Source organism: Condylura cristata, unplaced genomic scaffold (genome assembly GCF_000260355.1).
Source record: "Condylura cristata isolate star-nosed mole 26May11 unplaced genomic scaffold, ConCri1.0 scaffold00013, whole genome shotgun sequence".
Taxonomy (NCBI): domain Eukaryota; kingdom Metazoa; phylum Chordata; class Mammalia; order Eulipotyphla; family Talpidae; genus Condylura; species Condylura cristata.
In genome coordinates, this window is record NW_004567114.1 from 36456860 (window position 1) to 36480419 (window position 23560).

Here is a 23560-nt window from a genome sequence, read left to right on the forward strand (position 1 = left end):
CCATAATAATTAAAACAATGTGGTACTGAAACAAAAACAGACACACAAACAAATGGAATTGAATAAAAAACCCAAAATAAGCCCACATATTTATGGACAACTACTCTTTGATAAAGGGACAAAGACTATGCAATGGAAAAAGGACAGTTTGTTCAATAAATGATATTGGGAAAACTGGACTTACACTTGCAAAAAAAAAAAAAAAATGAAGCTAGACTATTGTTGCAAACCCACCAAGGGGTGCATTGACCTTTCCCTTGGTCTGAACGTAGGAGACTCGGAGAAACGAGAGAATGAAGCAGGAACCTGGGGTCTGAAGTCCGAAGTCTGTTTATTAGGACCGCCCATGGGTATATATAGGGTCTGTGCGTGCAGTGAAAAACGGAAATGTGCCGGACACAGGGAATAAGGTGATGTTTGTACCGGGCCTGGGGCTTCTTGTAGCTTCTACTTGAAACAAAGTAGTGGGCTGCAGCTATTTGCAGGACAGAGTGCACTGTGCTCTGCTGACTTGTTTGTTGGCCTTACTGGGGAGTGTGCTCACCCATGCACAACATTAGCCAGGGCAGACAGGTGCACTAGAGGTCCTGCAGAGTTAGTCACAGACTATCACACATCATGTACACATACACCCATAAAATGTATAAAAGACCTGAATGAAAGACCTGAATCATAAAATATGTAGAAGAAAATATAGGCAGAACACTACATGACATACACCTCAATAAAATCTTTAAAGTTACTGCCATTCTCCGTTTTAGTCAGTAACATCTTCCAAAGCAAAAAAAAAAAAAAAAGTGAAGGAAAAGATAAACAACTCGTTTTACATCAATTTAAAAAGCTCTATACAACAAAACAGACAGCCACCAAAAAAAGAGAAACCCTACTGACTGCAAGAAAAATTTTGCACACAATGTAACTGGTAAGGGAGTGATCACAAAACCTATAGAGATCACATGACTCAACAAAAGCAAACAGTCCAGTCAGAAATGGGCAGATGAGCTAAAATGTTCAACAGCACTTATAATCAGGGAAATACAAATCAAAACCACAATGAGATACCACCTTATACCAGTGAAAATGGCACACATTAAAAAAGCAGGCAGCAAATAATGTTTGGCAAGAATGTAGTGAAAAGAAAATCTCCTATACTGATTGTTGGAAGGCAAACTGGTCCAACCACTATGGGAGGCTGTGTGGAAGTTTCTCAAACTGCTAAAAATGGAGCTACCGTATGACACAGCAATTCCACTCTTAGGATCTTCCCAAAGGACACAAAAACATTAATCCAAAAAGACACCTACAACCCTGTGTTTATTGCAGCACTACTCACAATAGGTAAGATATGGAAATAACCCAAATGCCCCAAAATAAATGATTGTCAAAAGGATGTATTGTATATACACAATGAAATATTATTCAGCAGTCAAAAAAAGATAAACTCATGCCATTTGCGGCAGCATGGATGGAGCTTGAAGGGGTAATGCTCAGGGAAATAAGCCAGGAAGAAAAAGGAAAATATCAGATGGTTTTACTTAAATAGGAATATAGGGGAACTAAATACAGAATCAGGAAAAAAAATAACAACAATTAAACAAAATTAGCAGACAACCCTAAGTACGGGATATTCTGTGAGGAAGGGGGAGGAAAAGGGATTAGAACAGGGGAGAGAAGAGCAAAAGAGACCATATTGATGGGTCACGGGTGACCTGGTTGTGGAAATCTTACAGGGATATACAATGATATAAAAGATATAAATAAAAATTAAATTATTAAAAAAAATTAGTCTCTCTAGAAACCCTGACTTACTAAATATGTAGAAGGGAATCTGAAAAATCCATCTTTTAATTTAATTTCTCAAGTGATTCTTACAGCCATATTTGAGAATCACAGTCTACAACATGCAGAGTATAGAAAAAGGTAAGGCAGACAGGCCTGAATGACACTTACTAATTGTAGAAGTTCTAACACTGTTAATTTATATCTTTTTGATTTTAGCAATCTGATGAAAGGCCATAGTCAGTACTAGGTTATCTTCACTAATTTAAAATTAACATTAGAAAAAAAGCTTTAGAAGTTTATTTCAATAATGTATACTTACTTCATTTTTGGCACAGATTTCTCTCACATATCTATGCTCGGTACCTAGAGAGAACTTTTTCCCTAATTATATAAAGTTCTATATTGCCTAGATGCACCAAAAAATTAAACTTGGAAGGCTAGTGGCAAAATTGATTTAAAGCCTATTATTAATTTTGAAATGAAAGGTTGCTAACAACATTTAAAATCTGTCCTCTGTGAATTAAATTTGAGGAAAGGATCAAAGTGTTATGTGAATGGCTGGAAGGCATGTCTAGTCAAAACTTTGGAGTATCATCATGGGCGGAATTGTTATCTCCCCCAAAATTTGTACGTTAATGCCCTAACTTTAGCAACATCCTCAGATTGTGACTACACTTGGAGATAGGCCTTTAAACGAGATGAGCGGGCCCTAAGCCAACCTGACTGGTGTCCTTGTAAGAGGAAATTTGTATACACAGAGAGACCTGGACTGCAGGTACACAGAGAGGAGATTTATGAGGCCATGTGAGGAGATAGCCATTTGCAAGCCAAAGAGAGAGGCCTCAGTAGAAACCAGATATGCCAACGCCTTGCTCTTAGACTTCAAGTAGTGTGAGAAATGTGTTTCCTTTGTTTAATCTGTGGTATTTATTGTGTTTTGTTACAGCTGCCCTAGCAAACTAATACAGGACATCAAGCTATCTAAGCAATTTTACAGTTACACTCATGAAGAACTAAGAAACATATGCAGGTTTTACCAAACAGACCCTAGAAATCAGATTGTAGAATTACTAGGTTACCAGAAAGGGAAGGATACAGTTGGGAAGGGAGAAAAAGGGGGAAGGGAACCCAAAGGATTCTGGTGGAGTATTAATGGGTGCTTTGGTGGTGGGCATTGTATGGTATCATACATCTGAAGATGTGTGAACCTATACTCCTAGTCATATACAGTGTTGTAAACCAGCATTACCTCAATTTAAAAGGTTTTTAAGGAAAAAATATGTACAAGTTTTTAAACTCTTTACAGTCTTGTTTCTTGAGTCAGAAAAGTAAATCTTTTTTTTTGTTGTTTTTAAGATTTTATTTATTTATGGTTACAGAACTGGGATACAGGCCAGAGGTGCAGTGAGAGGATTCACCAGAGACAGAGTGGGGAGCTGGACAGGCCGACTGACAAAGTACATTGCTGTGGGGAGCCAGGGGGTAAGACAGGAGAGGTCTGCTGTGCCATGTGAGTCACCTTCGGGGTGGGGGATCTAACTTGCACTGAAACATCTGAGGCCAGTTTGCAGTGCTATGTCCCAAACCACTGCGCCACCAGGGAGGGCCCAAAAAGTAAATAGTTTTCAGAGTGTAATTATATTGTTCAGTTTCTTATCACTATGAAATTATTTTAAACTTGGTGAGTAGATACTGACAGTGGTCCTTGCCTAGACATTATTATATTTTCAGTTGCAGCTCCAGGTATATTTTGAGTTATATTTATTTCTTTTATTGGATAGAATTGTATATGATTGCTATTAACCCAGGCTTGCATTTGTAGTATTACAGGCCAAATTAAATGATGATTCAGATAATGATTGTTTAATTAATTTTGTCCCACAATATTCCCCCAGGTCATGGTTCTTGTCTAGTGAATGAGTAAATGTTCAGGTATTTGAAAGGGAGATAACATTTTGATATCTAATTCCTAATTTACAAACCATTCATGCCATTTACCAATTAAACACTAGTGTGCGGTGTTATCTCATTATAGATTTGGTTTGCATTTTCCTAAATATAAGCAACAATGAACATTTTTTTCCTGTACACTTTCCCATTTGTACATCTTTGGTGACGTGTCTGTTCTGCTCTTCTGCAAATGATTTGATTGTTTATTTCTTAGAGTTGTAGAAGTTCATTGGAGATTAGTCCTTTTTTTCTTTTTTTTAAGTATGATGTACAAATCTTCTCCCATTCAGTAAGGTGTATTTTCGTTTTAAACATAGCTTCTTTCACTGTGCACGTCTTTTTAGTGTGACATAGTTCCATTTTCTTACTTTTCCTTTTGTTTCCTTTCCCATTGGAGGTGAGTTCCCAAAGATGCTGCTAAGGCCAGTGTGAAAGAGTTTACTTGCCTATGCTTATCTTAAATGTATTTTATGGCTTTAGAGCTTACGCTCAAATTTTTAATCCATTTCACATTCATTTTTGTGCAAGTTGTAACATAGTGGTCTAATTTCTTTCTTTTCACATGGCTGTCAATTTTTTTCCCACTAACATTTGTTGAAATTACTTTCCTTATTCTGTTGTATACCTGGCCCCTTTGTCATAGATTAGTTGTCCATATGAATATGGTTTTATTTCTGGACTTAGTCTTACTCCATTGATCTGTGTGGCTCATTTTTATTCTAATAATACACTATTTCGATTACTCTAGCTTTATATTTTTAGTGTGCTATCTCCAGTGCTACTTTTTCTCAAGTTTCCTTTTATGTTTGGGGTCTATTGTGGTTCCATATAAGTTTCAATAATGTTTGTCCTGTTTCTTTGAATAATGCCATGGAAACTTTGATAGATATTACACTAAATGTGTATATTACTTTGGCCAAGATGGCCATTTTCATATTAATTCTTCTAGTCCATGAGCATAGAATATCTTTCCAATTTTTGTATAACTTCTGTTTCTTTTAGCAGTGTATCATAGTTTTCATTGTACAGGTCTTTTACTGCCTTTGTTAATGATTAGGTATGTAATTCTTTTTTATGAGTTTGTAAATGGGTTATTTTCTTCATTTTTTTTTCTTTGTTATCTGCATATTGATGTTATATGTTGATTTTGGGGCCTGTCACTTCACTGTACTGATTTATGATTGCCAATAGCTTTAGGGTGCTTTAGTGGTGCTTTAGGGTTTTCTATATATTTGTATTTTCATTTTATCATCCAATAAAAATAGTTTTGCTTCTGCTTTCCAAATTTGGATTGCTTTTATATTGTTTTTTACCATTGACTATGATGTTATTTCTGGGTTTGACATATATGGCCTTTCCATTTGGAGCATTTTCATCATAAATCTTGATTTATGGTGCTGTCAATTTTTTATATGATATGATTTTGATATTTCTATTGATGTGGTAAGTTACATTAATGATTTTTATATGTTGGCCTATCTCTGCATCCCTGGAATAAATTCCACTTGGTGATGATGTATGATGCTTTCACTGTATGTTGATTTTAATATGCTGCGTTTTTATTGAGGATATTTTCATCCATGATCATCAAGGATATTAGTCATAAATAGGTTTATTTTGTGATTCCCTTGTCTGTTTTTGACATCAGAGTAATGTTGACCTCATAAAATGAGGTATGTAAAAGTTTGTGTCTTCATAGGTGGATTCTGGAGAATTGTTTTCTTTTGTGAAGTCATATTCCCTGGAGGTCTCCAATTTGCCATGAATTATATTTCTTTGCCCATAGCTGCTTTGATTTTTCCTGCTTTAAAAAATTATGTGTAGCAGTTATTTAGAGCTTTGAGCTATTTCTACAGTGGTTCTGTGGTTAAATTTAATTTTAAATATTTAAGAAGAAAAGTTAGCTTGATGAAAAAAATAAAATGAAGACTATTTAAGACATAAACAGTAGCTTAAGATTATAAAAGTAAGATTCAGCATAACCTATTCAGGGAATTTTCCTTAACATGAATAACACAATATCAACATTATCTTGAATAGCTCTCAGAGCCTACCCTCATGCTTGGTGCATAGTGGGCAATCCACATGTTTTAGATGAATGAACAACTAAAGTAGCACCAGATGTTTGTAGATATAGTTCATGGATAGAATATAAAAGTCACACGAAAGAACTCAAAGTTTATATTTGAAGGCAGTAGCTATAAAATAATTTAATATAGTAATAATATGATTTATGTTATTTTAGAAAGATTGCCTGGCAGCTCTATAGAAGAGAGTAATGTTAGGGAAAATTAAGACTTCTAGAGAAACAAAACAGAAACAGAGCACACAAGTCTTCATAATATACTGGCAATATAAAATTTACCAATATTTTCATTTTAAAATTATCAACACAAACCTACATTTCTTTAGGAAAGAGCTAAAAGGGAAATTTTCCTATTTGAGATTTAAGTTGTGTTGTGTAGGAAAAAGAGCTGAATAAACTTTGGAGACAAACTGGTTGGCATCTTCATCCTCATATTACTAGCTATGTGCCTTTAGGTAAGTTACATAATTTCACTAAGAAGACATATTTTTATGAAATTGGGTTACTTGTTGCTATCTTTTAAAATGATTGTTAAGATTAAATGAGGTGAGATTTTTGGGTCTGGAGAATGGCAGTTATCTAAATCTAAATCTTTCCACATGTTCTGCCAAAACCACAAGGCCAAAAAGCATCACGCATATCCATACCTAACACTTCAGCATTACTCCAAGATAGACAGTACCATGAATTTTTAATTACCTACATTTAAAACAATAACAAATTAAAACAGGTAGAGTGGGACAAGGAGAGGCTTAAGAGACAATGAAAAACAGGGGAGAGAAAAAAGAGAAATCAGAAACACACAAATTAAATCAACCTCAAAAAGAAAATATCCCACATACAACTGGCAAAATATGAACACGTAGTTACTATTAGTTCCTGTTACACGTTCATACAGGTGTATAAAAGAGAGAGAACTAAAAGTATCAACTCTTTGGAGAGAAGCTATTAATGAATGGTGCCACTTTGAGCCATGTCAATGAAAGGAATAAAGGAGGAAATTAAGGGTCTAGAGAAATTTAAAGAGAAATGTAGCGTGTCAGTCCTGCCCCCAGCCTTCACCATGACCACATCATCATTTATTTAAGGAATTTCTCTTACTGATCTGCAGAAATAGATGCTTTTTGAACTCAGACTCTTTCCATAAAATGTTCAGGGATACAGAAAGTAATAAAACATGTGCACTGATGAAAATTCTTCCCAAAAAATAACAGTTATGAAAGGTACTTTATTTCTTCCTTGGAATCTAAACTATTAGATGAACAACAAAGGTTACTCTGTTTATGACACAAGGACCTCAGAGAGATTCATAACACCTGTGTGACAGAAGTGGTTGAATCAGTATTGTGGAGGTAGCAGAGCAGGTGGCACAGAGACAGCCAGGCTGCTAACCCCATTGTAGTTCCAGTAAAGAAAGGGTAGAATTGTCTCCACCCAAGTGAATCTCAAGGCAGTGGAGGTATTTTGATTCATACAGACCAGAACCCCAACAAGGAGGGTAGTAGAGAATATTCACAAGCTTCCTCTTGGTCACTGGCATATACATCAGTACCAATGTTCCAGAGAGTACTGACAGTCAAGACTCAGACCTAGAGCCCAAAGGAGAAAAAAATAACAGTGGGGCTGCATTCATGTTTCACACCTCTTCCCACTTTTCCTCTGTAGCAACTAACCACCTCTGTGCCCCTCTCCACCATTGCAGCAGCAGAAGCCAATCATGGAATTTGCATCTACCATGTCCAGATTACCAACTGTGACACAGCACCAGTGGCAAGCAATAACAAAAGACTAAAGCCATAGAGCCACCTACTGGGGGGTAAAAAAAGAAAGTCATTAATTTCCAAGATGATTGAATTAAATAGATCAAAAAGGAGGCTGACAGAACACATGAGACTATGGTTATGGCACATAGGTGAATTGATGGTGGGAAGTCCACAGGGATTACAACTGAGATGGAGAAATGCACAAAATGAAGAATGATATAAAAATAAATAAATAAAAATATTTAAAAAAAAATTTTAATTGAAGCAAATAACACTTCACAAAAAAATTGCAAAGTGGGTCCCTCCCTGTTGGCACAGCTGGTTAAAGTGCACCACTGTAAAGCTATCCGCAGGCCACTGAAGCACAAGTTCTATTCCTGACCACCCCCCTGGCAGACCTCTCCTGACCTACCCACTACTCCTCTCAGTCAATCTGCCTATTCTGCTCCCTGCTCTGTCTCTGGTTAAATCATCTCACCTTCCCACACCACTGGCCTGAACCCCCCAGTCCTGTATGCATAAATAATAAAATAAATCTTAAAACAAAAATTGTGAAGTGTTTGATACATCAAATGCACAGAGAAATATACCACCAAGCAAAATGAAGCTTCAGGGTAACATCACAATTGTACAACTTAAAGATACAGAAGATTGTGATCTAACAGCTCAAAATAGCTGTCATAAACAAAGTCAGAGAAATACAAGAAATCTCAGAAAGGCAATTCAGTGATCCCAGGAATCAAATTAATTTAAAAAAAAAAAGGATGACTTTCTATTAAAGAGTTGTATTGGAGTATAAGGTATATAAATCTCTCAGAAGGAAAGTCATATCATAAAGCAGTTATAACCAAAACAAATAGCATTGGAATAAAAACAGACACATAAATTAATAGAATGGAATTGAGAACCAAGTAATATACCTAAGCATATACAGCAACTAGTTTATAACAAAGGAGCCAAGAGCATTCCATAGAGAAAAGAAAGTCTCTCTAACAGAGAAAATATAGGCAATGCCTATCCTACGACTGCCCATCTGTGCAAAAAGGAAAAGCAAAATATATCATTACTCTATTGTAGTCTAATTGAATGACATTTCTAATTGAAATTCAAAATGAGTTTTATTTATTTGATTCCTTTGCGCTAAAAATTTTGGCTTCTAATTTAACAAACATGATATATTTATCTTAACTTACTGTTAACCTATATAACCTACTAACTTAAAACCTACTGTTTCAGCTTAACAATTCAGTATCATAACTATTAACAATTGTAACACTGTAATTACTACAAAGGATTTAAGTTCTTTCTGTCCAGAGGATATATCTAATATGTATCTATAAATGACTCTTAAATCCACTTGAAATAATTTTTGTGTTTGTATGTGGGCAGACCACCAACTCTGCATAACTAAGTTCATTTGTTTCATTTTGCATTTGAAATTTAAGATTTTATTTTTTCCATTTTATTTTTATTCTTTAAGGTTTATTTTTTGTTTATTTATGCATACAAGGTTTATTTTTTGTTTATTTAAGGTTTATTTTTTGTTTATTTATGCATTCACTCACTGAGGAGTGAAAGGATCCACCACCAACAGAGTAGGGAGCAAAACAGGTAGATTTACTGAAATACATTGCTGAGGGGAGCATCAGACAAGACAGGAGAGGTCTGCTGCACCATGTGCGTCAGCTTCCTGACAGGGGATTGAACTGTTCATAGACTTTACCCCCTGTACCACCAGGGAGGCCCTTGCTTTTAGTCTTTTCAAGGAAAAAGGATTCAGTAGCTTAACTGACATTGTTGTTTATTCCAGACGAATACATAAAACTAGATATTAAGCATATATAAAATATTTAATCAACAAAATGCTTAACTACTCAAGGCTATTTTTGGGGGTTTTTTCTTAAAATGGGTGAAGATATAATATAATTAAAGGTTTCAGTAATTTCTGTATACTAACTTGGAACCCACAATCTCCAGGGTAGCACTAAGAAGTGCAACACACTACCACACATGCTGTCTTTACACTACCTCTGAAAATGGACATTGATATTTTCTAAGGATTACAGAATCTTGCATGAAACTTGCCTTTATTCTTTAGCTTATTAGCTTTGGTTATTTGGGGCCTCAGTATATAGATAATTACACACTTATTTTTCTAATCCAAAGTAATTATGTATAATAGTTGTAAAAGTAAAATTATATGCCATATGAAGTTATACACTGGTTTGAAATCTGAAACATTCAAATGTACTACTGAGTCATGAAAGTCTTTTTTGCCACAGCAGTAGTAGCAAAATATAAAATCATATTTACTGTGTGTCTTTCTAGGAGGTTGGATCCTTAAATGTGTAATTCTGTGATTTCTTTTCTCAGAAGCTGATAAAATACCAGTAATGCGTGGGCAGTGGTTTATTGATGGTACTTGGCAACCTCTAGAAGAAGAAGAAAGTAATTTAATTGAACAAGAACATCTCACTTGTTTTAGAGGTCAACAGATGCAGGAAACTTTTGATATTGAAGTGTCAAAACCCATAGATGGAAAAGATGGTAAGACCATTTAATACATTTAATTAATATGTTCTATAAGACAAGGAGGTTATTAATAACACGTTTAGAGTAGTTTGAAGATTTGATAAAATTGAAGTTATAATTTACCAAATTTCTGATTTAAGCATTTGATTATTATTTTAGAATTTAAAACTGCCATGAATTTCTGAACTGTCTCAATTTTTATTTTACTTAATGTGTATGTTCAGTGGCATGAAACTAACATTATTTATTATAATAACAAATTGTTATAAAGTGCTCTTTGAGTTAGTTTTTTTTTTAGTGTTTTTTAGTTATCAAAGAAAATTGAACTTAGCAAAAATCCCTTGTATATATCAAAAGATCAGTTTTATTAATATTTGAATGTTGGTTCTCTTCTAGTAATTTAACAAAAACTTGAATTAACTTCTGTAAGTACCTCTTAGTTGTCTCCATGTTATTAACTGGAGCTTTTAATTAGAAGCAGTCTATTCCTTATATTTCCTTATTTAATGCTTGAATATATTCTTGCAACACTTAAAAGTATGTATAGAATAGTTAAGATTGTGTTTCATTATGTGTGTGATCTTGAGTAAAATTCAATATATGTGGTAAAGTTAAAAATACTTCTATTGTTCCATTTACTGCAGGCAGTGGGATCAACTATTCTGGTGAGTATATAGTACAGGTAGATTAAAATTTATAGATTCCTCTAATTTTTTTTTTCTTCTAAAAGCGTTTCTTCATCCATGCTTGCCTTTATTTGGGAGGTTTCTTGGCAAGACCCACTGAATCTAGTGAATTAAAATATAATGAAGGTATTTTTTCCTTCCCTTCTTAGAATATCTGTAAAGCAGAAAAATTCAATATTGATGAAGTAATTCACAGAATGCAACTTGAAAAAATAAAGTCTGTGGTTAGAAGTGAATTGTTTATAAAAGATAATTTAGGCAAAACAATGAACTTTAAAGTTGGGTTTTTTTAATTGTTAATAACATTCCAGTTTCTTTTTGCTCCTGTTGTGTTCATTTATTTCTCTGTAACCATATACACACTTCTGACAAGCAAGGAAACTAGTTTAACTTATTTCAAATTAATGTATCTTCTGTACCTAGTTAGTTAAAGTCTATATTACTGATGAAAATTGTGACTGACAAATGAATAGCCAGTTAAAACAAATTTATGTAATAGTTGTTTATTATGTGCAGATACAGTACTCAAAGGAACACCTCATTTTCTCAATCTGTAAAGTCAAATATATCCTTATTTCAATTCAAGCTCATGCTTCCTACATAACAATATATCAGAAGCAGTTTTATACCTGCAGAACAGAGCTATATCTACATTCCTGCAGTTTGCCATAGAAATTATACTTTGGTAATAGCACAAATGACAAGTTTTATTTATCTGTGTGACTATTAAGTACTTATTTTGTAATCTTTCACCATAAAAAAAATCACAAAAGCCTCCTTCATAATACTTGAAACTGAATAGTTTCATTGACATTAAAGAAAGCTAGCCTTAGACAGGAATTTATTTTCTTTTTTCTTTAATTCTTCTTAAGTCCTGCCTCAAGAAGTAGCAATTCACCTTAAACCCCAGGTTACATATCCAGATACCTTAACAACAGCTTGGAGAAAAAGGATGGATATGAAAAAAATGTAGATTATTCCCTTTTATTATACTAATGTCTTCAAAAAATATTATACTTGTTTATTCATCATGTAGAAGTTAGTCATGAACTCTGTTTCATCTCTAGATTCCACCATCTACTTGAAATCCTGTTCTTATCATAATAAAATTTTTAATTTCATGTATCCTTTTTACTCCTATTCCCTACCTAAATGTTAAATGCAGCAGTTTTCTTCAGCATACTCTAATTTTATGAGCTAGTCAAGTTAATTAAGTGTGACATAATAGGACATAGTTTGTGAAATTTTAGCATGCCTTGTGTGTGCTTAAGGATTTTAGAATCCTAATCTAGGATATTGGTAATATATTTGTTGACTTTAAGGATATAAATTGAATGGTAAAAATAGTAACAGAAAATTGTTAAAAGTGTTAAAGCACCTTGTAATCTTGCAAATGAGGATTCTTTTAGGTTCATTAAAAAAAGTTTGATTTTCAAAAATATGCCATGGCACATAGGTAAAGCATTGGAGTATTTCATTATTAACAGTGATTCAATTCAGTATTTGTAGTTTCATCATAAATTTCTAGCCATTTCATATGTTAGTCAGTATAGGAAAATATGCACTTAAAGGTTAAGATTTAACTTCGAAAATATCAGAAATTTTGTAGTACATTTGAAAATTGTCACTGATCTTAAGAACATTTGCTGTCCAAAAAGCCAACATTGTTATAAAAAATAGCTCAAATTTATCACATCAAAGATGAAGATTTAAAATATTATAAATCTTTTGATTATTTTGCTGGAATTTCATATTTCATTAATTTGAAGGGGAGAAATACCTTTTCCAACTGGCGTTTTTCATGTATGTGTGATCAAACCTTGAGTCTTCATATTGTCATATTTTGAATGTTTCCATGTGAATATACTACAGTGCTAAGCATTTTTGTGAAAAATATGGACAGAGTTTTAAACCCAGTAGGTTTAAAACCCGATGAGAACAATTATGAAGAGTAAGCACACGATAATACAATAGACAATGAAGTTACACATTCTGAAAAGCTATTTGGATAAAGCAAGCCAGCCGTAACAATACAATGGAGTTACTCAAGGCCACTGGAAAAACTCCATTTAATAATTTAAAACATTTTAATATATTGAGGAATTTCTAAAGTGCTCTGTAGAATTTCTAAGAATATAAATCAAGTTCTTGATTTACATTAAAACAAAATGATTTCTTTCTGACCTTGTTTGTGTTTTGGTTAGGATAGCTGTTGCTATAGATGAATGGGATATTTGATATTTTCTTCATATGAATCTTATCTCAAAGTAAGCATTGATTAACATGACATTTTTACATAAAAATAGCCCATAAACTTTTGTGATTTAAATTTAGATTGAGAGTTAAAATGAAAATTGATTCTCTTCACACCCCATCTCTTAGACTAGGAAGTGATTTTTTAGCAGCCAAACAAATGAAAGTCTAGAATTAACTGGGGATGAATCATACAAATGAAACCAGATCGTCAAGTAGGTAATTTTGTAAATGCTTAAACCAAATACTAAATTAGGGTTTCATTTTATTTATAATTTATCTATATAAACAATAATCATTAAGAAATAAAAGAATGGTTGATGTAAATGAATTAGTCCTGAACCTCACTCTGGCCAAAATATGTATAACCTCAAATCCAATCATAAGAAACATCAGGCAAATTTAAATTGAGGAACATTCTACAAAATAATTGACTGGTATTCTTCAAAATTATCAATGTCATACTTAACTGGAGGGGGGAAATCATATTACAATCTATAACTATACTAAATCACCACAATATACATTTTAAATTCTTGCAGTTTTGTCAGTTATATCTCTATAGGACTGAAATTTTTGGTTAGTGTTAGGGTCAGAGTAAAGACAAGGAATTTGTCAGACTAGTGGAGACAAAGGAAATAGGATACAAAATTCGATGTGGTCCTCTGGGGTGGAACCCAGAATAACTGAAAAAACATGAATTAGTAAAATTGGGCAAACCTGAATAAAGTCTGTATTTCAGTTGATTATATTGCCCCATGGTTAATTTCTTCATTTTGATAATTATACTATAGTTATGCTCACAATAGGGTAAGTTGGCTAAAAGATGGACAGTAACTTTCTATATTAGATTTTGCAACTTTTCTCTAAGTCTAAAATTATTCCACAGTAAAAAGTTTATTCATTTTTAACGACTGATAGCATAATGAAAATAAATAATAAAATAGTAATGAAAAAGAAAGCAGGAATGAAGAAACAAGAAACAAAAATACAGATGTAACAAAGAGAAATATAAATGGGAAATAGTAGAATTAAATTCTCCCACACCAATACAGTAAATATAAGTGAACTAACATTCCAGTTAAGGACATGGGTTGACATATTTGTTAAGAATGCAAGACCTTAAAAAAAAACAATGCAAGCCCTAACTCTATGCTGTCTACAGGAGTTACACCAAATAATTTGTTAATTTGAAAGTTTTTAAAATGGACTTTTTATTACTCAAACTCATTTGGCGTACATTGACAGGTAGTACATCTGTCAGGATTTACCATATTTAGCAAATTTGGCTTATAAAGAGTCACAGTAATCTTGTCACTGTTGCTGAGTGAGGTCAAAATGGGGATGAAGGAGAAGAGGGTAGAGTACTATCTAAGCCTTTCTCTGAGATCCAGAAATGATTTGGAATTTTCTCACTATAGTTGATGAGCTTGAGATGTAAAAGCCTCCTATCCCTGAGGTTGAGATTATCTGGGTTGTCAGTTTTTTATGATACTGAGTAAGGGTTTGTATGTGAGTAGTTTCCCCCTTCTCCCATCCTCCTCTGGTTTGTGATAATTCTGTTGCTTTCAGAATTGTATAGTGCAAAAAATTCTTTAAAAAATTAGTAAGGAAATATATTTGCAATACTGTATTTTAGTAATTTAAATCTTTTTATTATGTAAAAATTAAATATATAAGTATTTTTGTGAAGTGTTGGCATTTAATTGTTTTCAGTCTTATTTTGAATTATGGATACTTTTGCTAACACGACATAAGACATCATTGCTTAAGTGTAGTTTTAGAAAAATGAAAAAATTAAGTAATGCATTCTGGCACTTGAATTTCTTTTATGGTGACCTCTTCTAAGATTGTTAGTGAACCTTTCTTTCTCTACTTAAGAGAGTACCCCTAATTCTGTGCTTTGGGAGGGAAAAAATTACACTCTATGATATAGGATGTTATAACAAATCAAATGTCTTTCAAGTGAAAATAAGAACTAAATTTGAGAAGGTAAAGAAGTGTTTCTAGTTTTATGAAAATGCTTTAAATAAATATGCTCCTCTATTTTTTGTATATTATGATTTTTAATCCTTAAATCATATTCCTTTAGAAAGAAAAGTCATCCACTTTTGTGTCTTGATGAGCTTGCATAATTTTGAAATTTGGTCAAATTGAGCATATATTTTCCATTAGTTCTCTCTTTTGATAAATGTGGAATTGGTTTTTAGTTTTACAAATAGATTTATTTGTAAAATTGGAATTTTGTTTCTTTAAGTAGGAGTCCCAAATTTATGCCAGTTTGATCTGTTATGTTAGTCTTTTTCTAGTAATTTTTTGTTCTCAAATATTTCTTGCATACAGTAGATCTACTTCTCAATAACTGACCAGAAGGCACATGAAAGAAGAAACATTTTCAGTGAAGAAATTGCTTTGTTATTTTTCATGCTCTGTGCTCTGTGACATTGAAATGTTTTATAATCCTGATGTTACAACCCAGCTTTTAATACTAGACTGTAGTTTTATGGCCATCCAATTAGTCTATAGTTTTTATAACTAATTAAATTCATTAATTAAATGTCTTTGTAAGCATTTTTCAATCTACTGCACACGTCTTTGCATTTCTTCAGTCTCTGCAGCAGAATATTTATATTTCTGGTACTATCTGATAGAAATTTATTCATATTTGAGCAGTATTTAACTTTGTAACATTAATGTAGAAGGGAGTGAGGGTGAATATCAAATGTGTTAGAACATTAATTTGAGCTAAACTATAAAGGTTCTATAGCTCACTAACTGAACTTTTTTTTTAAAAAAAGATTTTATTTATTCATACAGAACTGGGGTACAGGCCAGAGATGCGGAGGGTGAGAGGGTTCACCAGAGACAGAGTAGGGATCAGAACAGGCAGATCGACGAAGTACACTGCTGAGGGGAGCAGCGGCGGGTGGGCCAGGAGAGGTCTGCCACGCCATGTGGTCATCTCTGGGGCAGGCGGGGATCGAACTCATGTGGAAGTGGCTTAAGCTTCTTAGTGCTGTGCTTTAACCCGCTGTGCCACCAGGGAGGGCCACTAACTGAACTTTTAAGAAACAAATTGGTAGGTTCTGTTTCAAGTAGGTTTTTAAATAACTGTTTATTTTAAATGTATTAATATATATAGCTAGAAAAGTTGACAGGGAGAATGTTGACTTTAAGGTTATCTACTGATTTACCAAATATCAAACATATGTCTATCTAACTTTATTTTGTCTATTTCATACTTATAAAATGTCACAGCATACATTTTTATTTTTTTCATTGTGTCACTAATAAATCAGTTACAAGTGGAGCTTTTCAATTCAGTTTTTTTTTTTTTAGAAATTTAAAAGTTTCATATTGTTAAGTCTTTTACAATTTGGACAAAATTGTGAAAAGAATACTTTGTTTCTGTGGGAAGGCTCCATTATACTTTAGTAATGAAAAGCATGTAGTGGAATGTATACTGTGGTATTTTCCCAGGAAAATGGCATAGATATTTAAAATGTTACTATATTCTCAATTTGCATATCAGCTATTGACTATGTTATAGTCACCGATTTGGTGAAAGTAAATAACCTTAGTTCTATAAAGATGGGGTTCATAAATCATACACATAAAGAATGTTTGTTCTATCTGTGCAAAGACATTAAAAGTACTGTCGCATAGCTGTCTTTACCTAATAATTTTTATATCATTTGCCTTTTTTTAGTTAAAATAGAGCAATATTTGATAAACATTAAACTAATGTTTTGTTATATTGATATTTAATTAGAAATTATATATTTTTTTAATTTAGAATAATGTTTGTCAAATATAACTCATTTTTAACTTAATACAACAAAAAAACAAAAAGGCAAAGTCATTTAAAATTTACTTTGAAGCTCAGTGTTTTTGCTTTCTTAGTTGTCTACCACCTCCCTCCCTTCTCCCTCCCTTCTCTGTTCAAATGGAGAGGATATAAGGAGAATACAGATGCAGCAGGTCTTAAGAGAAAGCGTTCCCAAGGTACAGTAATTGTAGTTTTATTTCTCCATGTAGTTGTATACCTGGCTTATAGCATTAGCTGTGTTTATGGCATTCAGTTGTGTTTAAAGCATAAAAATTTTAGCTTTTTAGATATGTACCCATTGTGCTGTTATGCTTAGTGTTAATTAAACAGGTAAAATATCTGTGACTGCTCTGTGTACTCAGGAATGGGATGTTTGCCAGTATTATAGACCTCTTACTTTAAAGACAGTATGTGGATGATTTAAGGAGAAACAAACGTTTGTTGGCTAACACACTACTCTCTTAATATCTCAGTCTTTTATAATTCACTGTTTTAAGTATATGCCAAAACTGTCTTAACAAAAATGTGGCTTAGAAATATTAGATAACAATCTTAAAATAGTAACTAGGATCAAAAATTAGAATAGCTGATAAACTCTTGCATAAGATGTTTAACTTATGAAAAATTATTTAAAAAGCTGGGTTTGAACATTGTTTTCTGTGGATTTGAAGATATGATTAATGTGTGCTACATTAATTGCATTTAGACTTGTCTTCGTTGTTAGTAATGTGTCCTGGAAAGTAAGTATATAATACTGTTTTTTGCTAAATTTTTGAACTCTTATTTATAACATAAGAACGACATTTTCCTAGTAAGGACTTATCTTTTTTATGTATTATAGTTCAGAATAGGTTTTCATAGTAATGTCTTACAAGTTTAGATCTTGACCAGGGCTATATCATCTTTGATGTTTACCTTGAGGTTATTTTTAACTCATTTTCAAATCAGAAGAGTTAGACTCTACCAATAATTAGCATTGTGGCAAGTTATTAATCTGTTTGGACCTCTGTTTTCATATATTATGGAAGATAATATTTTGTTTAATGGGGACTTTAAGAAAATAAATCAGGGATAGTTTGAAGGTTCATGGTTTTCTCAAAAATGGCTATGTGAATTTTCCTTACCTCTGTATCAGATATAGAGGAAAAGTTTAAGGCCTTCAGAATATAAAAATTTTTTAATGATGAATTGGTGGATATGCTGATTTTTTTTAACCCATTGCTTCCACAAACATTGAATTTGTGATAAATGTTAGGCACTATATTAGACACTGTATTTAGTGCTAGTGACACAGAATCATCAAGATACAGTCCTTGACTCACAGACATTGTGTGACAGAGCATGTGGATTTGATTGCCCGTTTTTATAGAGCTCATTTTCATCAAGTATCTCAGTTACAGAAATAAGGTGACCATAATGATTTGAACTGCATAGTAGAAAAAAATTTCTTTGATTTTTTTTTTAAATATCTTTTAACTTTGGCTTTCTGTTATGGTGAGCAATATCCAGTGATAACTGACTCTAATGTCTAGTCTAAAAATACCTTATATTCTTTTCCCATTTTACAGGTAATTTTTTTCCTCTGAGTCTTAGCTTGTTTTACACAAAGTGAAATTTTCATAGATCCAAAAATATCAACAAAAGAAATTGAACTTAAGTTTCTCTGCCAAAGGTATTGAGGACTCTCATTAAAGGTCTTTATTCCTTATACTGAAGGAATGTCACATCACCTGGGAAAGCCTAATAATCAAAACATGTTGATTGTTTGCTGAGGTTAAAATTAACAGTAATTAGGCAAGTTACTACATGTTCCAAGTTGCCATTCTCTATACTATGACTAATCATTTATAAAATAAAGTCCCTCTCTGTGACCTAAATCAATATGTACTTCAGTGAAATAGGTTTTCATTGAACTGACTTTCATATTTGAGTTGTTAGATAATACTGATGTGTATCATAATTTTTCACACAAATGAAGTTTATTATGGAGACTGTCAAATGAGTTTTCCTTTTTGTACAGCTATTCATAGTTTCAAGCTGAGTCGAAATCACGTGGATTGGCACAGTGTGGATGAAGTTTATCTTTATAGTGATGCAACAACATCTAAAATTGCAAGAACAGTTACCCAAAAACTGGGATTTTCTAAAGGTAATTGTTACATGTCACTGTAGTTTGTCAAAATTTGGGGAATCTGGCTTTTTTCTCTTGTTCAAAATACACTTAATTCATTTTTAGTATATTTTAAATATATGTTAAATTTTATGGCAATTACTGTCCTGTTAAATGAGGCTTTCATTAAGTTTTGAAGTTGACATATATTCATCAATGAATAATAATATACTTAGAATGATCTGATTAGATTAACAAATACCTTTTGTATTCCTAAAAGCATATAACTAGTCAAACCAGAGGCAATGATGTGAAAATAAAATATGACAGTTGAAACATAGTGTCAGGTAAGATGAAGACTGAAAACTTTCCATTGGATTTAGTGACATGAAATTCAGTAATTACTTAGATGGACTGACGGAGTAAAAGCGAAGCTGGCATGAGTTGAATCTTAAGTAGGTGAGGAAATTGAGGCAGTGAGGACAGCCAACTCTTTAAAGAAATTAACTAAAAGAAAAGAGGGAATGTAATATGGGGCTAATGTTGAGCATTATCAAAAAACAATTTTTTAATAGTTTATCATCTTACATTTTGTTTTCTTTTAAAACAGATATGCTTGAAAACCTTTGTTTATGTCAGTCATTTGTATTTGTTTTGTGAGTTACCTCATAATTTAGCCTACTTTGCTACTTTTGAATGCCTTTTTACTTTTGAATAGCAAGTTTTCTTTGTATACAATTACTTTACATCAATAATTGGTAATTATGAATCATATTGTGTGAAATTTTCACATTTATCCTTTATTTTTAATCATTGCTTCATCTTTTTTTTTTTAAGATGTTTTTAATTTTTCTGTATTCAGTTCACCCTTGCTTTTGTTTTTCCTTAGGGTTTCTGGCTTTGGTGTCAAGTCCAGTTCAACACTTTGTATCAGAACCAATTTACATCATTTAACAGCTTATTCTTCCCCCAATTCACTGAATTTTTTCTTAATAGTCCTTTTACTTCTTTGTTTCACTCAATATGTTCTGAAAATGTTATTTCTGGAATAAACAGTAAACTTAAAATCATAATTTTTCCACAGCATCAAGTAGTGGGACCAGACTTCATAGAGGTTATGTAGAAGAGGCCACATTAGAAGACAAGCCATCACAGACTACCCATATTGTATTTGTTGTACATGGCATTGGGCAGAAAATGGACCAAGGAAGAATTATCAAAAATACTGCCATGTGAGTTCTTTGATGACTGTATTCTCCGTCTAGTCTAAAATCCAAACTTTGCACTTTTTTTTTGTCCAGAATTTAATCATTGCACCATATGGTTCTCCAATGTCAATTCTGCTATCACTTAAGTTGTAGGTGAATTTTTGGACCAAATTTTAAGAGTCATTATGTGTAGATTATGATAATGATAATTTGTTTGATTTTTCTTTTTCCTCCCACAGCATGGAGCAGTAACAAAGGCATTTTAACTTAATGTATTAATAATATCCATGAAGCTAAGGTTGAAAGCAAAAGAAAGGTCTAGTTTAAAATTTGTAATTTATTCTCAGAACAAAGGAATAAAATAGAAATAAAAGGAATTTGAATTTTGGCTCTAAACTAACAGCATAAAGGAACTCTAAACATTTATGAACAGATAGTTGGTGAGAACACATTTTGGCTGTTTGAACCTCAAGTAATATATTTCTCAGGTATATAGAAAGCAAATACTGTGATATTAAAACTATGTCCTCAGCAACATCTCTATAATACTACCATGTTTCATGTTGCATTACTTTTTATTGTAATGCTGTTTTGTTAAAGTAACATTAATTCACAACTCTATATATGATTTAGAGATACAGGCTGACACCTCTTCAGTTGTATGCTACCACAACCCACCACCAGGGCATGCACAGTACTCCACCATAATCCTCTTGGCTCACTGCACAGCTGTCCTCCACCTTAACTCTACCCCTCTGCTTTCCTCATTTCTACAGACAACTGTGAATTTTTTTTTTCTTAATGACACCTTGCTTGCTTTCTTTATATTCTACACATAACCATATGTTATTTGTCTTTCTCCTTATTTGCTTAGCACTGTCCCCTGCAGTTCCATCCATGTTGTCACAAATTGCAAGAATTCATTTTTTCTCATATCTATAGTATTCCATTGTGTGTATGTATATATGTGTGCGTGTGTGTGTATGTACATACATTTTTCCAATTCACTCCTCTGTCCTTGGGCAATAACTTGGCCATTGTAAATAGGAGTGCAACTGGTGTTTTTTCATTCTTTGGGTAAATACCTCAGAGTGAGGTTGCTGCATCATATGGTAGATCTATTCTTAATACTTTTGAGAAACCTGATACTTGCACAATACCAATAATGAAAGCTTAACATTACTTCAACTAGAAAAAAAAATTTAGAGTGAAAAGTCTGGCTCCCATTCCTATCTCCATCTTTCTCTGCCATCCCTTTTTCTCAAAGCCAGGTATTCATTTGTTTCATACTCTAGTACAGAGTTTCTTTAGGCAAATACAGATTTACACACAAAAAAAAACATACTGAATGCATATCTGGACATAGCTTTCATGTGTAAAAACTGTATTTTGGGTGTTTTTATTCATGATTTTCTGTTTCCCACCTTTCGTGTGTGTGTGTGTGTGTGTGTGCGTGCATACACATATAGATATTAAATCAATTATTTAACAGCTGTTTTTCTAATTATGAAGAGAATTATGAAGACTATTTTATTGGGATATTTAATGATCCCCAATTGAATAGTAATTCTTAGGTGCTAATAATTTCTTCCTTTTTTCAAAATTTGAAGTAAATATTTATAACTAACAGGAGATCATAGAAGTTTAATAAGCTTGTAAGCTGACAGTTACATAGTAATGGGTTATATAATCTGAACTAGATGTAGTGTATTTTTTTTAAAGATTTATTTATTTATGCATTACAGAACTGGGGTACAGGCCAGAGATGAAGGGGCAGTGAGAGGATTCAGAACAGGTCGACTGATGAAGTACACTGCTGAGGGGAGCAGTGGGCGGACCAGGAGAGGTCTGCTGCGCCATGTGGGCACCTCCGGGACAGGCGGGATCGAACTCATGCGGAAGAGGCGTTAGCTTCTTAGTACATTGCTTTAACCCACTGCGCCACCAGGGAGGGCGTGATGTAGTGTATTTTTAAATCATTTCTATTTCTTATTTCTTCCATTTCTTGTTGGTCTCAGTATTTCTCATGTAGTGAAGACTTACATATTTTTCTAACTATATTTTAAATCTGAGAAATAAATTTTGCCACTTTTATTGAGGCAAATTTAGTTAACAACCAGCATTTAGTCTGCCTTATGTAACCTCAATCCCCCTTCCTCTGTTATTCACTGGTTTCTTTCATTTTTCCTCTCTTTTTTAAAGAGTCACCTTAGTTGGTGACATTATTCAGTTGATATAGCTACTTCCCTAATTAGTATATGCATATAAAATCACTGGAAAACTGGTGGTGACCCTGTGGTGTGGAGGATCATGTAAGCTTACTGAAGAAGTGAAAAATGTTTTAAGCAAATATACAGAAACACAGATGTTATTAAGGATAATAAATGAACTCAGCAAAGTTACAAGATACAAGATCAACATAAAAAAAAACAGACTCAAAATGAACAATCTGAAAATTAAAGCATTTCTATTCATTATTGAATCAAAAATAATAAAATTCTCAAGAAAACAGTTAGCAAAAGAAGGACAAGAATATTACACTGAGAAAAGAAATAAAAGAAGACCTAAATAAATAGAAAAGACAACCTGTGTTTGTAAATTAAAATATTAAGATGTCATTACATCCCTAATTGATCTATAAATTCACTGCAGTTTCTTTTAAAATCCTACCTATGTTTCTTGTAGAAACTGATAAACTGATCCTAAAATTTTAAGGAAAAGCATGGATCCAAAATAAGTAAAACAATCTTGAAAAACAAGATTAACCTTCCAAAATTCATAATTTGCTACAATATTCAAGATATTATCAAGATATATCAACTGTCTTGAAGGCAGATATAGACTAATGCAATAGAATAGTGTGTTCAATTAGTTTTTTTTAAAAAATGTCAAAACATGGCACTGGGATACCTTGATATCCACATGTGTAGTTAAGCTCCTATGTAACATCAGATAGGATAATTAATTCAAAATGAATCAAAGATCTAAATATAAGAACTAAACTAAAACCATCCTCCCTTCTTTACTACCTCCCCTCAGTTCTATGGTCATATTTCTATGATTGATTTGGTTTGGCTTTGCCTATCCCTTTTTTGTTTGTTTTTCTATACTCCACATATGAGTGTAAACTATCTGTTATTTCTCTTTCCCCTTCTGACTTATCACTTAACATTATCCCCTCCAGTTCCCCTTGTCATTGCAAATGGTGGCTATTTATCTTTATAATATGTTATATATTATATACCTTTATATAACATATATATTATAGCTGAGTAGTATTCCATTGTATAGCACATATTAATCTACTCCTTTGAATACTTATATTGTTTCCATAACTTGGCTATTATGGGAAATGGCTGCA

The 23560-nt window shown here is 32.8% G+C and overlaps 1 protein-coding gene across 1 annotated transcript in view; it reads left to right on the plus strand.

The window, feature by feature from the left end:
• The window catches only part of DDHD1 (DDHD domain containing 1), a 71188-nt gene that overhangs the window by 17807 nt on the left and 29821 nt on the right, over nt 1-23560 (plus strand). The window contains exons 2-4 of the mRNA XM_004682094.2: nt 9955-10128; nt 18902-19030; nt 20076-20223. Coding sequence (XP_004682151.1) covers nt 9955-10128; nt 18902-19030; nt 20076-20223 — 451 coding nt within the window. The remainder of the gene's footprint in view (nt 1-9954; nt 10129-18901; nt 19031-20075; nt 20224-23560) is intronic.